The sequence below is a fragment of the Phodopus roborovskii genome, unplaced genomic scaffold (genome assembly GCF_943737965.1).
Source record: "Phodopus roborovskii unplaced genomic scaffold, PHOROB, whole genome shotgun sequence".
NCBI lineage: Eukaryota > Metazoa > Chordata > Mammalia > Rodentia > Cricetidae > Phodopus > Phodopus roborovskii.
The window spans coordinates 1,591,086-1,603,995 of record NW_026126433.1 but is presented as its reverse complement, the minus strand read 5'-3'; the positions used below and the strand labels follow the sequence as shown (position 1 = coordinate 1,603,995).

Here is a 12,910-nt window from a genome sequence, read left to right as displayed (position 1 = left end):
TACTAACCATCATAACTAATTTCCTCTGAACTCTCATACCTACATGACCTTCCTTCCCTCTTTCCTTCCTTCTTTCCTTATTGAGCAACTGAATATCACATTTGGGGTGAAATTTAACTCAGAAGTGTGGTCAGGTGTTCCTGTAAGAGTAACCAGGACATTAACACTTAGACGTACAAAAGTCAGAAAATAAAAAATGCAAAATAGACTAAGGAAAGCCCAGCACCCCTGTTCTACAGGTAAGGAAATGAAAATCAAAACAGCTTAAGTGGCCACATTTCACTGCCAACAGTATGTCAGGTCTACCGTGTTATCATCCACAGATGAACAATGATGCCCACAGGTTTTTTTTTTTTACATTCCTCACAAGGACTGGCTGAGTCTTAAACACGGAAAAGTGAAGGTAGGGACTGCTGTGCAGAACTTACTTCGTCTGGTTTGTTCAAGGCATCATTTTGCCTTGGCTAGCGGTAGACCCTTTACTGGAGTTTCGAAACTATTCAAGCTCTTAGCCTGGGCACCACTGAATTATTTTTACTTCTAGAGTAGAAATGCTCAATGATCTAAAAGGCTAGAACAGATTTTTAAACAATAAACATACCAAAATAAATATATTGTCTTAAATATAAAACCACAGTGTCAAGAAGTCAACAGTTATAAAGCCAGAAACAATAACAACAAAATAAAACATCTACACCCCATCTTCATCATTCCTTTCTGCAGCTCTGCATCTTTGTTTCAGCTTTCCATGCTCAAACTCAACAACCTGTGCTAGCACCATTTGACACTTTGGTGGGCTATATGTATATAATGTCATCAACAGTTGCACATTTACACAATGTCTTTATAGGAACATATTTTAAACTTTTAAGGGAGGGCACTGATTCTGATTATATTTTGCTGGGGATTAATGAAATAATCAGCTGTATATTCGAGCTGTACATTATGCCTGTGTTTGTTTTAAATGCCTTTTAAATACAGACATTACTTCTTTGGAGCAAAGCCCCTCCTCTCCACCCCCGGACATGCTCTTGGGATCTCACGTCCATTTTAACAATAAGAAATTCTCCAAGAGCTCATACTCTTCCATGGGAAATAGCTTTCTTAGACTTTAGCCTCACATTGAACAGACTGTTGGGATTCACATCAAATGGCAGAACCATTTGCTTATTTTTACCATCTGTGGTTAAAAGATTGGAATGTTAAGTAAAAGTCTGTTTAAAACTGGGACAGAAGCTCTGGCCTCTTGGTTTATCTCCTGATTTTGATTTTATATAGATGATTGAATTTAACTTTTCAAAAGTGTCCACGAAATGTGTCTTAAATGCTCAACATGTTTGAATGTCTTTATCTCAGAAGTCTCATTTTACAAAGAAGAAAGAACAGATATGGGGAAGGAGACTAATGACTGGAGATATCAGACTGATCACAATTTATCCACACCATTTGAGATGAGAGCTACAAAACCTTAAAACTCCAATTGCTCCAGAAGACTCTGCTGATGTTTGCCCTACCATAGGTCTTAGTTGCCATCTTCACAAGTTTAAAATATTAGCTTATAAAAGGACTTGACATTGGGGGAAGGCAAATAAAGCCTGCTTCTTAATACACCATTACCACTTTAGAGAGACAGTGAAGACCGAGAGTATGGTCCATAAATAGGTTCAATTCTTCTGTTTAAATATTTTGATAAAACTAATAAAGAAGAAAAATTGCTCGTGCCCTTCTAGAAACACTCTCCCCTAGAGTATAAGTAGAGTAGATATCTGTATGCTGAATGTTCATTTGGAAGGAGAAAGCCCTTGAAACATGCTTTCTGTACCAAGTTTTCCTTAAAGAATAAAGACTTGAATTTCCGATTTCATCTCCTGCTTCTGTATTTTCAGCTTACATCATTCAGTTAGGATCACAAAGGGTCTTATTCTCGCAGACCAACAAATTCTCTAGCCGTATTTTTAGTTAAAATCTTTAGTTCTTCCCTCCCATTCACAGCATGTCCCAGTTGGGCAATAAGATGACAAAGTCACAGCTGGACAAGCCACAGAAATCCATGACACAGGAAACTGAGCTCTCTGAGGGGAGAGTCTCCATGTTGACAACATGGAGTCTTGTCAGTGAACTGAAAGATTTGCGTGGTAATTTGGCAAAGATCTTAGCCTGTAGCTTTTATGAATCGTTCCTATCGTAACATATTGTACTTCTCCACTCACAATCCCAGGAAGCAAGGTGCACTCCTGTGTTGGTGAGTGTCTATAGTGTCCAGTGTCTAGAGCCCTTGGGAATCTTCAGGTTCTGTGTGTTCTAGGAAAGATGCTGATGAATCATCTGTGGAAACAATGGTCCACAAGTCACTGAGCGTATGAGGCAACACAGAGACAACAACGAAGGAGAGGAATAAAAGCATTTAAGGCACCTACCTTTTGAAGGAGCCATTTCAATCTTTCTAGGAATTCCTTGGGAGTTTTTTTCTCATAAGAATCACAGGAAGGGCATTTCTGGAAGTCAAAATAAATAGATAAGCAAATAAAAAGTTACATTCTTTAAAAATTTTTCTGTCATAAAATACTTATGTAATATTTTTTCTTCTATTGAAAACATAAGTCAGGTTCAGTAACAAATGTTAGGAAAAAATTGTAAGATTGTTCTAGAATCCTTTTGTGATTTCACCCTCAGAGACAACTGTAATGTTTTGGTGTTTAAAATATGATATCCTTCTTGCTCCCTTTATTCTGGTTAACTTTGCATTCTTGTTACACTGGTTGATACATGCTGTTTGCTGTTATTTTATTTATTATTTTAGCTAGTTACAAGTATTTCCTAGGCACTAGATACGCTTTAAGTACAGGTGATGTGTCAGTCGTTTTGTTTTCCAACACAGAATGATACTCTCGTTATTTTTGGATATGGAAGCGGGTACAGAAGCTTTCCCCTCTTGTGTACAATTCTACGAAGAATATCCCTTCAGATAATAGTTCATATGTATCTCTGTTTGCTCTGATAAATTCCTAGAAGCTCATCAAGTAGAGCGAATTTTTTTGAGTGTTGCTTGCTTTCCTCCTTCCTTCTCGTTATTCTTCCCCACCCCTTTCTCCTTCAGTTTCATGCTTATTCCCCTTCTGATATCAAAACACCAGGCCATGTCTGGATGCTCAGTCACATGTTATTGCAGTGAGAACATCCTGTGGAAATACAGTAGCTGTGTTCTTCTTGACACAGATGTGTGTGAAACCTGGAGAAAGTCTGCCTTTTTAGATCTCACCTTCCTCACCCATAAATGAAGGCATTTAACCCCAAGCGTTGGGTTCCAGGTCTACACCAGACATTTCTTAAGTCCCTCCTTCCCTTCCTTATTTCCTTCCTTCCTCCCTGCTTCTTGCACAGGGTCTCACTCTCATAGCCCAGGCTGTCCTGGAACTCTCAATCCTCCTGCCTCAGCCTCCTGGGTGCAGGGCTCACAGGCATGCACTACCATCTCAGGCAGTTCCTTTCTTTGTGAAAGTTTCAGAGGGATATTTTCTCATAATAACCTGGGGGAACAATAAAAAGAAACCAGGCTCCTGTTCATAATGTAATTACTGTTTCATTATTTTCAGTCCATGTGGAATTTCTTGAAGGACAAGAAGACTGCTAAACAAAACAGAGCAACTTCTTTTATGCTATCTCTGCTGCTTTTGATTGATGCCTGAGTTACTCAATTCTTTACTCTCTGAATTGCAGCTGATTGGTCAAAGAAAAGATAGTTAAGAAAATTTAGAGTCCCAAATAAGGAACCTGGAAAACCTCTAGCCTCTTAAAAGGATGTTCCCCTTAAGTTCAATACTAACTCTGCTTTTGCCTGGAACAGTAATATTCTAATCTTGGCATCTTGTAGGCTATCTCTTTTCTTGTCAGAAAATTGGGATTGAGTACCTGATAATGATGATACAACTAATGCCAGCAATAAATAAAAGGAAGATATTCACTTCCAGCAGTTAGATTCTCTTCCTAATGGCTTCCTCACTCTGGAAACTTCCATTAATATACTGGGAATGGTAGCTAGTTCTATCTGGATTTCTAGACAGAATGTGAAGACTTGAGACATGACACCACTTCTTAAAATGTACCTTGTACAATGTGGAGTAACTCTTCAAGAAGGCATGAGGGGCTCTAGCTGTGTGTATGTGTGAAGCATAATATATTACAGTTAATAACTAAAAATAAGAAAACACACTGCAAACGAGAGATAACAAAGGACAATCTTACAACTATGCTCTTCTGCCTTCTCGCCCCCTTCGTGGTAGGCAGCCTCCTCCTCAGCTTTGAGGTTAAGTCATTGATGATCGTTTTATTGTTTCCTGTGTTTGCTGGCTTGAGTTTGGCCTTCTGAAAACAGGCAAAAGCTGAGTGTTCACAATGCTCCTGAAGGAGAGATAATTAGCGTATGTTAATAACCCGCCAGATAACTCATACATATTAATGTCCTAAGAGAGATCGTTAGCGTATTTTAATACCCCGAAAGAGAGATGATTATCATATGTTAATGAATGTCATTCCAAAGATTAAAAATGACTTTCCATACTTCAGTTTCTATTTGTACCATTTTAGACATTTGTTTTAGTGGCTGCCTTAGGTCTGGTCATATCTCCACTCAAACTCTGCAGAAGACAGAAGTTCCACTCAGACAGCTTCCATGTCTGGGGGGTGGGGGAAGAGGCCCCTTCTCACCCTTCACAAATTCCTATGACCACTGCTATGCATCTGCCATTCTGAGGTTAAAGTGGTGGGCATGAGCTTTGTGGGGTTGGATGTGAGTGTGCGTGTGCGTACGCACGCATGTGCATGTTTGTGTATGTTTGTGGGGAGTGAGGTCCCAGCACCATATATATACTAGGCAAGCAGTCTACCACTGAGCTAACAGATCAGAATTTCTAGCTGTGATGAAGAATTTAGTTTAAGAGCACAGTTGCTGAATTCTGAGGCTGAAAATTATGACCGTTGGCAACTTTGGGAAAGTAATCCAACGGTCTGGCTAAGAAGCTGCTTCACTGATGGTCATCTCTGCCCACTATGCACACAGGAGTCTTCAAGGGTGATGTACCTGCCTGGAGCAGGGTTCTAGTCTGTGCAGCACTTGCCACAGGCCTGGTCATCAGCAAGTACTCGGTTACTATTTGCAGAGTCAATCCATGAGGGGAATGGGTTAAGACCGCTACAGTTGCTCATTCTGAGAGTCATCCTTGTACATTTTGTGAAGCTCCAGCCACATCATGTCTGGGTAGAGCAGGGCTCCCCACGAATCAAGAGTCAAATCACAGAAGGTTAAGACTTGCTTAGCCAGTGCAAGAAGGGCCTCTTTTGCAGAGACTTGTCACAAAGACTGGAGAAGTAGAACGAAGGAGCAGCAAAGCCTCTTTGGTTTGGCCAAATAACTACGGGGCAGTGAAGAAGTCCAAATCTTGGCAATGGAATGCACTGGAAGGGCACACCAGGCAAGTGCTTCACCACGGAGTTAAAGCCTCGGCTCTGGAAGAGCAATAGCTGAAACTGGCTTAACTGATCCAAGAGCTCCTATCTGAATTTCTTGCGCCCACATTGCTGCTTCCTTTAGCAAATGTCTGCGTGGTGTTATTCATCCCCTGAAGTTGCCACAGCTTCATTTCACTGTTGTGCATGGAAGCCACTAGCTTCCAACCAAAGGCCTCCCTCCTTCCCAGCGAGGTTGCATCGCCTGAAGCTTCTCAGGGACAATCAGCTGAAAAAGCAGCCTGCTTTGCATTTTCCAACCCATACACTTGCCCGATGTTAATGTTGACTAATAACACAAGCCCATCAGCCTTGCTTTGCATAGGTAGCCGCAAGCCCAGCAGGCCTTATCTAGTTCCTTCTATCAGGGTAGCTTGCCTGTCACCAGGGCAAGGTGCCGGCCTTCCCATGTTTGCCAAAATGCTTATTTAATAGAAACTATTTATAAACGTTAATTATAGCACTTTTTTTTCCTTGAAAACCACATGTTCATGTTTGTTGAAGTTTTTTTCTTTTCTCTTCTCTTTGACCACAACCGGCTTAACTTACTGGAAAAAAATAATATTCATATTTAAAGAGGTAAATTTTCCAGCTGAAACTGAAAACGCTAACTGCTTCATCCGTGATGATCTGAGAAACCAGCATTTCTCACAGAGCCTCATTTTGCTGAGTTGACATTTTCATTTGTACACTGAAAGAAAATTAGGTTCCAAAGAAGCTTGGGGAGGGGCCCCAAGAGCAACCCCCCTGAGATTATCCTGCCAGGAATGCTCAGGACCAGCCACCAAAGCTTCACACCCAGGCTAGAAGACAGATATGATGTCAGCATGTGGACATGCCATTGTCCCCACCCGTCCCTGTCCACAACCGATGGACACTGGCCTTGGTTTGGTTTAGTCCTACAGGAAGCAGCCTGTCTCTGAAATGCGTGAGGAGGGACAAGAATCTTCAGGTTGGGTTTCAATGCACAGCAAATGCAGAAAAGCAGTAAGGCAGCCTGGCCTGCAACTCCTGAGGAATGGAGTTCATGGGGACCTGGAGGGAATAAAGAGCCTCGGGACTCCAGGGCTGGAGTCCCAGGACAGCTATGCCAAGTGCTCCTGGCTGCTTTCCTCAGCTGGGCCTCACTGGGGAATGTAAGGAATTTTCTAGAAGCTCATAACTTCTGCATAGAAGGTACAGTAAAGAAAGCAAGGAAAGGAGTTACAAAGTCAGCCCCCTCTTCAGCCAGAAAAGAGATTTTCATAAAAGGCGCGCCTGGCTTGCTGGCTCTGCAACTGGATAGCTTAAAAAAAAAAAAAAAAAAAAAAAAAGACTAATTTCTTAAAGCCTATTTCTGACCTGGTTATATTTTTTGTCTTTTTGGAAGGAATGTTGGCATTGACTATCTCAACAGCTGTGTTAGGTGACTTACCTTTGTCCAGCTCTAGTCACAGATGGAGGCTTTCTAATGGCACAATCACTGATGTATTGGACTGGGTAACTTTGCTGTCAGAATCATTCTACACATTCTAGAACATTCACTAGTATGCCCAGCCTTTAATGACCAGGTGCCGGTAGCACTCTCAAGCCATCCCCAATGGTGCCAAGCAAAGTTTCCTCACATACTGTCAAGTGCCTACCCATGGAGGGGCAGCAAAGCCCTGGATAGATGAGAAAAGGAAGGACAAAGGAGGGGAGCCCTTTGCAGAGCTCAGTAGTTCTGTAGAATTTGTTACAGGTCCTACTTTGGATGCTAGCTCTGAGAACTTGATATGCAGCTTCTGTTGCCCTTGCTGCCTTCCTCTGTCTTGAGTTTGCCTGCCAGAGTAGTTTGGAGATGTTAGTTAGAGCTGTACGATTGCTTCATAGGCAGTGCTGCCTAATCAGATCATCAGAAAGATGCAAGCTCACTGAGACATAGTTTCATAGAGATGTGAGATTTTTGAAAATCCTTCAGTAGAAGATGGATCACTAGAGGCTAGACAGGGGGCAGAGGGAGAGGACAGAGGGTGAACAAAAGGAATGCACATATACAATCACAGACATACAGTCACTTTGTATAAGTAGTGTGTATTAGCAATGCAATAGTGACAAACATTAAAGTGGTCACCAGAAAATTCAGACTTAAAAAGACATCTTTCACTAAAAAAACATATATAAGAAGGAGTCATTGGGTCGACCCAGCTGAAAATGAGGGATTTTCCTATTTTTTTTCTTTTTCTTTTTTTCTTTCTTTTTTTTTTTTTTTTTTTACTTTGCAAAGTGTAGACTGCAGGTAGGAAACCCCAGAAAGAACTCTACCCACAGCAGTCAACACAGTGCATGAGATGCTGAGAAACAGACATGTTAAGAAGAATTTTTGCTTATTGGAAATGTCTCTCCAATGAGTTAAATGTATTACTTTCATTTTAGCTGCTGCTTATTAGGAAGGACCTAGAAAACACAAGAGTGGTCATGCTCAGGGCTAGAGCAAAAGTGAATTGCAGAGCAGAGCTGAAGCTGTGACTCATCCACTCTCTAAATTTTTACACTGTCATTTACCATAATTCTTTTCTTTGAATGTGTCTGTGTGGTGCCCTAATTACTGGCAACACTTTCCTGGTTTTCCTAAGTCATGCAGTTAAAGGTCTAGCAGGACGAGCATTTCCCCATTCATTCAGAATGTTAAGGTACCAAACAGAAGACCAGATCAAAGAAGTTCTTGGAGGGAAATTGGCAGAAGCCCCTCTGCACTGCATGCCTAGCCTCTTCTCCACAGGACTGGAATATGAATGGTGCAAGAGTTGGAATGAGCTGTTGAAAATGGTCCCTTTGGAAGACCTCGCCAAGAGCTAAAGACAAGAAGACTCAAAAGGCCAAGGTACATGGGTTACATGCAGAGACTTTTGATTTCCACATTCTGTCTCTGTACCTTCCTTGCAATCTAATTCTTTCTTTCTTTTTAAAGATTTGTTATTAAAATGCAAATGTTACCTCTTATCTTAAATATGGTGACAAAGAAAGTTGCAGAGCTCTCAGGCCCAGGGCTCTGAAAACATGAGTAACTGTTTCTTGTTCAGAAACTGATCCCAGCACAGATTTTTATCCTTGTTGGTTTGTCTTAGTAACACTACCTAGGAGTATTCTTAGAGGCTTTAGGATGTAAACATGCATTCTATACGAACGCAATATGGTATGTCATTGTTTGGGTTGCTAGTAAATCTTTGGATACATAGCCAAAACGGAAAAGAATATTTTATCAATTATTAATCCCCAAAGTCATTGAAAAGAAACATAATCTAAATCATCATTCTAGAGCTTTGTTAGACTTTAAAGTTTACACAAGATATATTTTCAAAGTCAATTCAGCTGATCTTACCTTTACATCTTGTGGAGCTGGCAGAAGTTCAGGATCCTAGCCAAAGAGAATTAGTTCTGAGTTAGTGATAGAAGTCAAAAGGCTCCTTTCACATCCATTAAAAAATATTAATTAAATTTCAGTGAGAAACATGGCCTTACCAAGTCATTCACATAAATTTTCAGCTGTTCAACAATGTCTATAAGGTGACGAAGTCTAATCAGGAGGCGATCTGGCCCTTGCGGGCTTGTTTTATGGGCCACTGTCCCCAAGAAGATGACTATCAGACAGATAAGGGTCCTCTCCATGCCACCAGAACTGGGTCTCCAACTACAGATGAGCAGAACCTGGGGCTGGTTTTCACTTCAGCCTGAATGTGGACAGGTTGTCTGTACAGCTACCTATTTATTCATCCCTCAAGGAGAGGCAAAGCCCTCCCATTGCAGCCTGGAAATCTTCGTACAGTGGATGAGTGTGAGTAAGTCGTTTTTCTTTTCCATTGGCTAGGTGTACGTGTGCGTGTGGGGGCAGGGATGGACAGAGTCCACAAAATGTGCCCCATCTGCATCTTAGACAGGAAAAAGAGAGATGTGGTGAATTCCAGTTTTCAGCATTCACCAAGAAGTGTGTGTGTGTGTGTGTGTGTGTGTGTGTGTGTGTGTGTGTGTGTGTGTGGTGTCACACAGGAGGCACTGCCAGATTTTCAGAGAAGTAAACACAAACACTTTGATCCCCAACACCTTACCTGGTTTGTCTGACAGTCATAAAGACACTTGCACAATGAGTAAAGAGCCATGCCCTTTATTGCAGGAACTTTTCATAGGGTAATGACTATAACTCTTGACTGAACCATCCTGTATTCCATTGCAAAAATGTACAAGGTTAACTTTTAGGGAAAATTAAGTGATCAGGTAATTTTCTAACTACCAAGAACATTTTAGACCCCATCAGGTTTCAGGGTTTTAAAACAGGATTTGCCTCTGGTTTTCACCAATGCATCTTTAAGTAACACTGATGGTGCTTCCTGACACTTGATATAATAATCTGGTTTGAAAATATAATAAACTGCTTGATGAACTCTGTAGAAAGTGTACTCTCCATCAAGGCATTACTCTATCTTTATTAAAAGAAGGAACCCACAAATTCTATAGTGTCAATTGCTTGTATTTAATGCATCTATTAAACAAGTGAAAAGGGCAAATGCTCCTTTCTTTCCAAGTTAAAAAAAATACCTTCAAACACCAACAGCAGACGTATTTCTGCTAGACATTGTCCCCACTAGGTCTAAGCAGCGTGCTTCTAACTGCATTTGTGACCAGGTAGAGGCTGATAAAAGGTTCAGAGGCCAGAAGTGGTTCGTAGCACCTGCCTCCTCTGCAGTTCTTGTCCTGTGACCCTTCACCCATTGGAAAAAGTTGAGTATAATACTCTAGCTCAACAGATGTTTAAGCCACAGTCAGGTATGTCTTACAAATAAACCTCTGCATTCCAGAATGTTTTGCTACCAACATGAGAGTTTGTACCTGATTCGCTTTGAAGGTTGGACTGTGGAGTTTTTATCAGAGAATAGCTATGATCTTAGGCAAGAGATGAACATTCTTACAGTATGATGAAGAGGTGCTTCCTATAATCATTAAATCCCTCAAGAGAAGTTGCTGTGTGTAAACTTATTAACCAATAAGAACTAAGGCTCTCCACATGGTGCACCCCATTGCTTTGCCCACATGGTCTTTTCTACATGTTTTCTTGATGCACCTACATGAGTGTCCATTCCTGAATACACTATCCATGTGATTAAGAAATCATTTTAAAAAGCAGAGTTCCTGAGTTCAAATCTAGACTCTACTAATGAATTGCCAAATGACCAGGCATGTTCTGGTGAAGGGAAAATAGGAGCTTTAAAGGCTTACAAGGCAGAGGAAAGGGCTGGGTATAACACATGATAAAGTCCCAGGACAATGACTGATCCTGGATGAGTATAGAAAGGATGTAGACACCCACAGAAAGAAGGGCTAGATCAATGTTATGTCACACGCATAGAGTGGCTTTAGTGGTGGTAAAAGCATCTGAAGTCATGCTGCCCATGACTGTTCTTGATCTCGATGCAAACCCTCCATCCTAGCCCTTGCTACAAGCTGCCCATCAAGAGCAAGTCTCAAGAACCCTGCCCTGCATCCTTCCCCTGCCTCAGACCTTCCCATGGGATTCCCTACAGAAAGTTCTGCAGAACTGAATATGTTGGCATCATGGGACTCACGGGAAGGAAGGCAAAGGGTCAAGATCAAAGTAGATGTGATGACAAGCACAGGCTGGTGTGGCACACAGGTCAGAGTCATGGGAGACTAGTGTCCCCGGAGACCGGGAAAACCAAGGTATAGACCAACTTTAGAGCAGTAATTCTCAACCTATGGATGACAAGGGGTTGCCCCAAACCATCAGAAAACACAAAATATTTACAATAAAATAATAATGGTAGCAAAATTAGTTATAAAGTAGCAACAAAAATAATTGTAAAGTCGGGGGTCACCACATGGGGAACTGTGTTAAATGGTCACAGCATTAGGAAGGTTGAGAACTGCTGGAGTAGAGCACTCAGAAGGCATGAGCCCCTCCATGGTTGACTTTGTTCTGTCAGCTCAGTTTGCACTCCCAACCATTTGAACTGCAAGATACTTTGGTTTGGGTTTTGTTGTCGTTTTATTTTAGTTTGGCTTGCAACATGGCATTGTTTTGTCTCTTTTAATGAAAATGATTTCCCCCCTCATATTATATATCCTGATTATGGTTTCCCTTCCCTTTACTCCTCCCAGTTCCTCCCAACATCCCCTCCCATCCAGATATACCCCATTTCTGTCTCTTATTAGAAAACAATCAGGCAGCCAGGTGTTAGTGGTGCCCACCTTTAATCCAAGCACTCAGTAAGCAGAGGAAGGCAGATCTCTGTGAGTTTGAGGCCAGCCTAGTATACACAGCAAGTTCTAGGACAGGCTCCAAAATAATAATAAAAAAAAACCCTGTCTCAAACAAACAAATGAACAAACAAAAAGAAAACAAAAAAAAGAAAGAAAAAGAAAACGAAACAAAAATTTAATAAAATTTAATAAGATAAAACAAAGCTAACACATCAGAATAGGACAAAACAGGAGAGCCCCCCAATAGGCACAAGAAACAAATACACACAAAGACCCACTTGTTTGCGCACTCAGCAATCCCATGAAACACTAAACTAGAAACCATAATTTGTACACAAAGGACCTCTAGGGTAAAAAGAGAGGGAAAATAATAATGATATAAGTAAAAGATAAAATTAAAAATAAAGAAAAGCTGGGATACAACATTATGAGTCAAGGAACCTCCAGAGATACCATTGAGTTCATTTCTGCTGGCCATCTACTGGGCATGCAGCCTGCCCTTCAGAGTAGTTTGTTTCCCCAGTGAGACTCCCTTAGAGGAAAGTTAATTTTCATTTGCAAGTGGTTATCAATTGGAGATGGCTCCTGGATTAAGGATGGGGGCATGTGTCCACTTTTCCTTTCAGCCCTAGAACCTCCATCTGGTACAGACCCATGCAGGCCCTGTGCATGCTACCTAAGCCTCTGAATTCATATGTGTGTGTCCTGTTAATTTATGGGGCCATATTTCCTTGCTGTCCTCCATCTCCTCTAGCTTTTACATTCGTCCTACATCCTCTTCTGAAAGGTATCCTGAGTCCTAAGGGAGGGTCTGCTGATATCGATATCCCATTTAGAGCTTTGTTCCAAGACCTCTCGTTGTCTGCATATTGTCTGACTTTAAATGTCTGCATTTGTTTTGCCATAGGAAGAAGCTTCTCTGATGATGGCTGGACAGGGCACTGATGTATGAGTATAGCAGAATGCCACTGGGAGTCATTTTAATTTTTTTTTTTTTTGGTTTGTTTTCAGAATAGTAGTATTATGTTTGTTTTACTCCAGGTACCTGGGCTATCTAGTCTCTGGTTCATGACACCCAAGCAGTATCAGGAATGGGTTTAATCTCCTGAAGTGGGGCTTATGTTAAATCAGAAATTGGCTGGTTATCCCTATAAGATTGGCGCCATTATTTCACTGG

The 12,910-nt window shown here is 41.2% G+C and overlaps 1 protein-coding gene across 1 annotated transcript; it reads right to left on the bottom strand.

Moving 5' to 3' along the window:
- Positions 1-2,159: 2,159 nt before the first annotated feature.
- On the bottom strand, positions 2,160-9,129 carry Il21 (interleukin 21). The gene is made up of 5 exons (XM_051185700.1): positions 8,983-9,129; positions 8,843-8,878; positions 4,243-4,398; positions 2,418-2,495; positions 2,160-2,325 (listed from the first exon to the last, which is right to left on the bottom strand). Exons 1-5 carry the CDS (start codon positions 9,127-9,129, stop codon positions 2,302-2,304), a joined length of 441 nt encoding a protein of 146 aa, XP_051041657.1. The 3' UTR covers positions 2,160-2,301.
- Between the last annotated feature and the right edge of the window lie 3,781 nt (positions 9,130-12,910).

Excerpts from the sequence above, each read along its gene's own strand:
- Il21 (XM_051185700.1), bottom strand. The coding sequence starts at position 9,129 with ATGGAGAGGACCCTTATCTGTCTGATAGTCATCTTCTTGGGGACAGTG. Across the intron at positions 2,496-4,242 it reads GAAGGCAGAAGAGCATAGTT|AAATGCCCTTCCTGTGATTC; the intron begins GTAAGATTGTCC and ends TTTGACTTCCAG. Across the intron at positions 2,326-2,417 it reads TGAAATGGCTCCTTCAAAAG|ATGATTCATCAGCATCTTTC; the intron begins GTAGGTGCCTTA and ends TTGTTTCCACAG.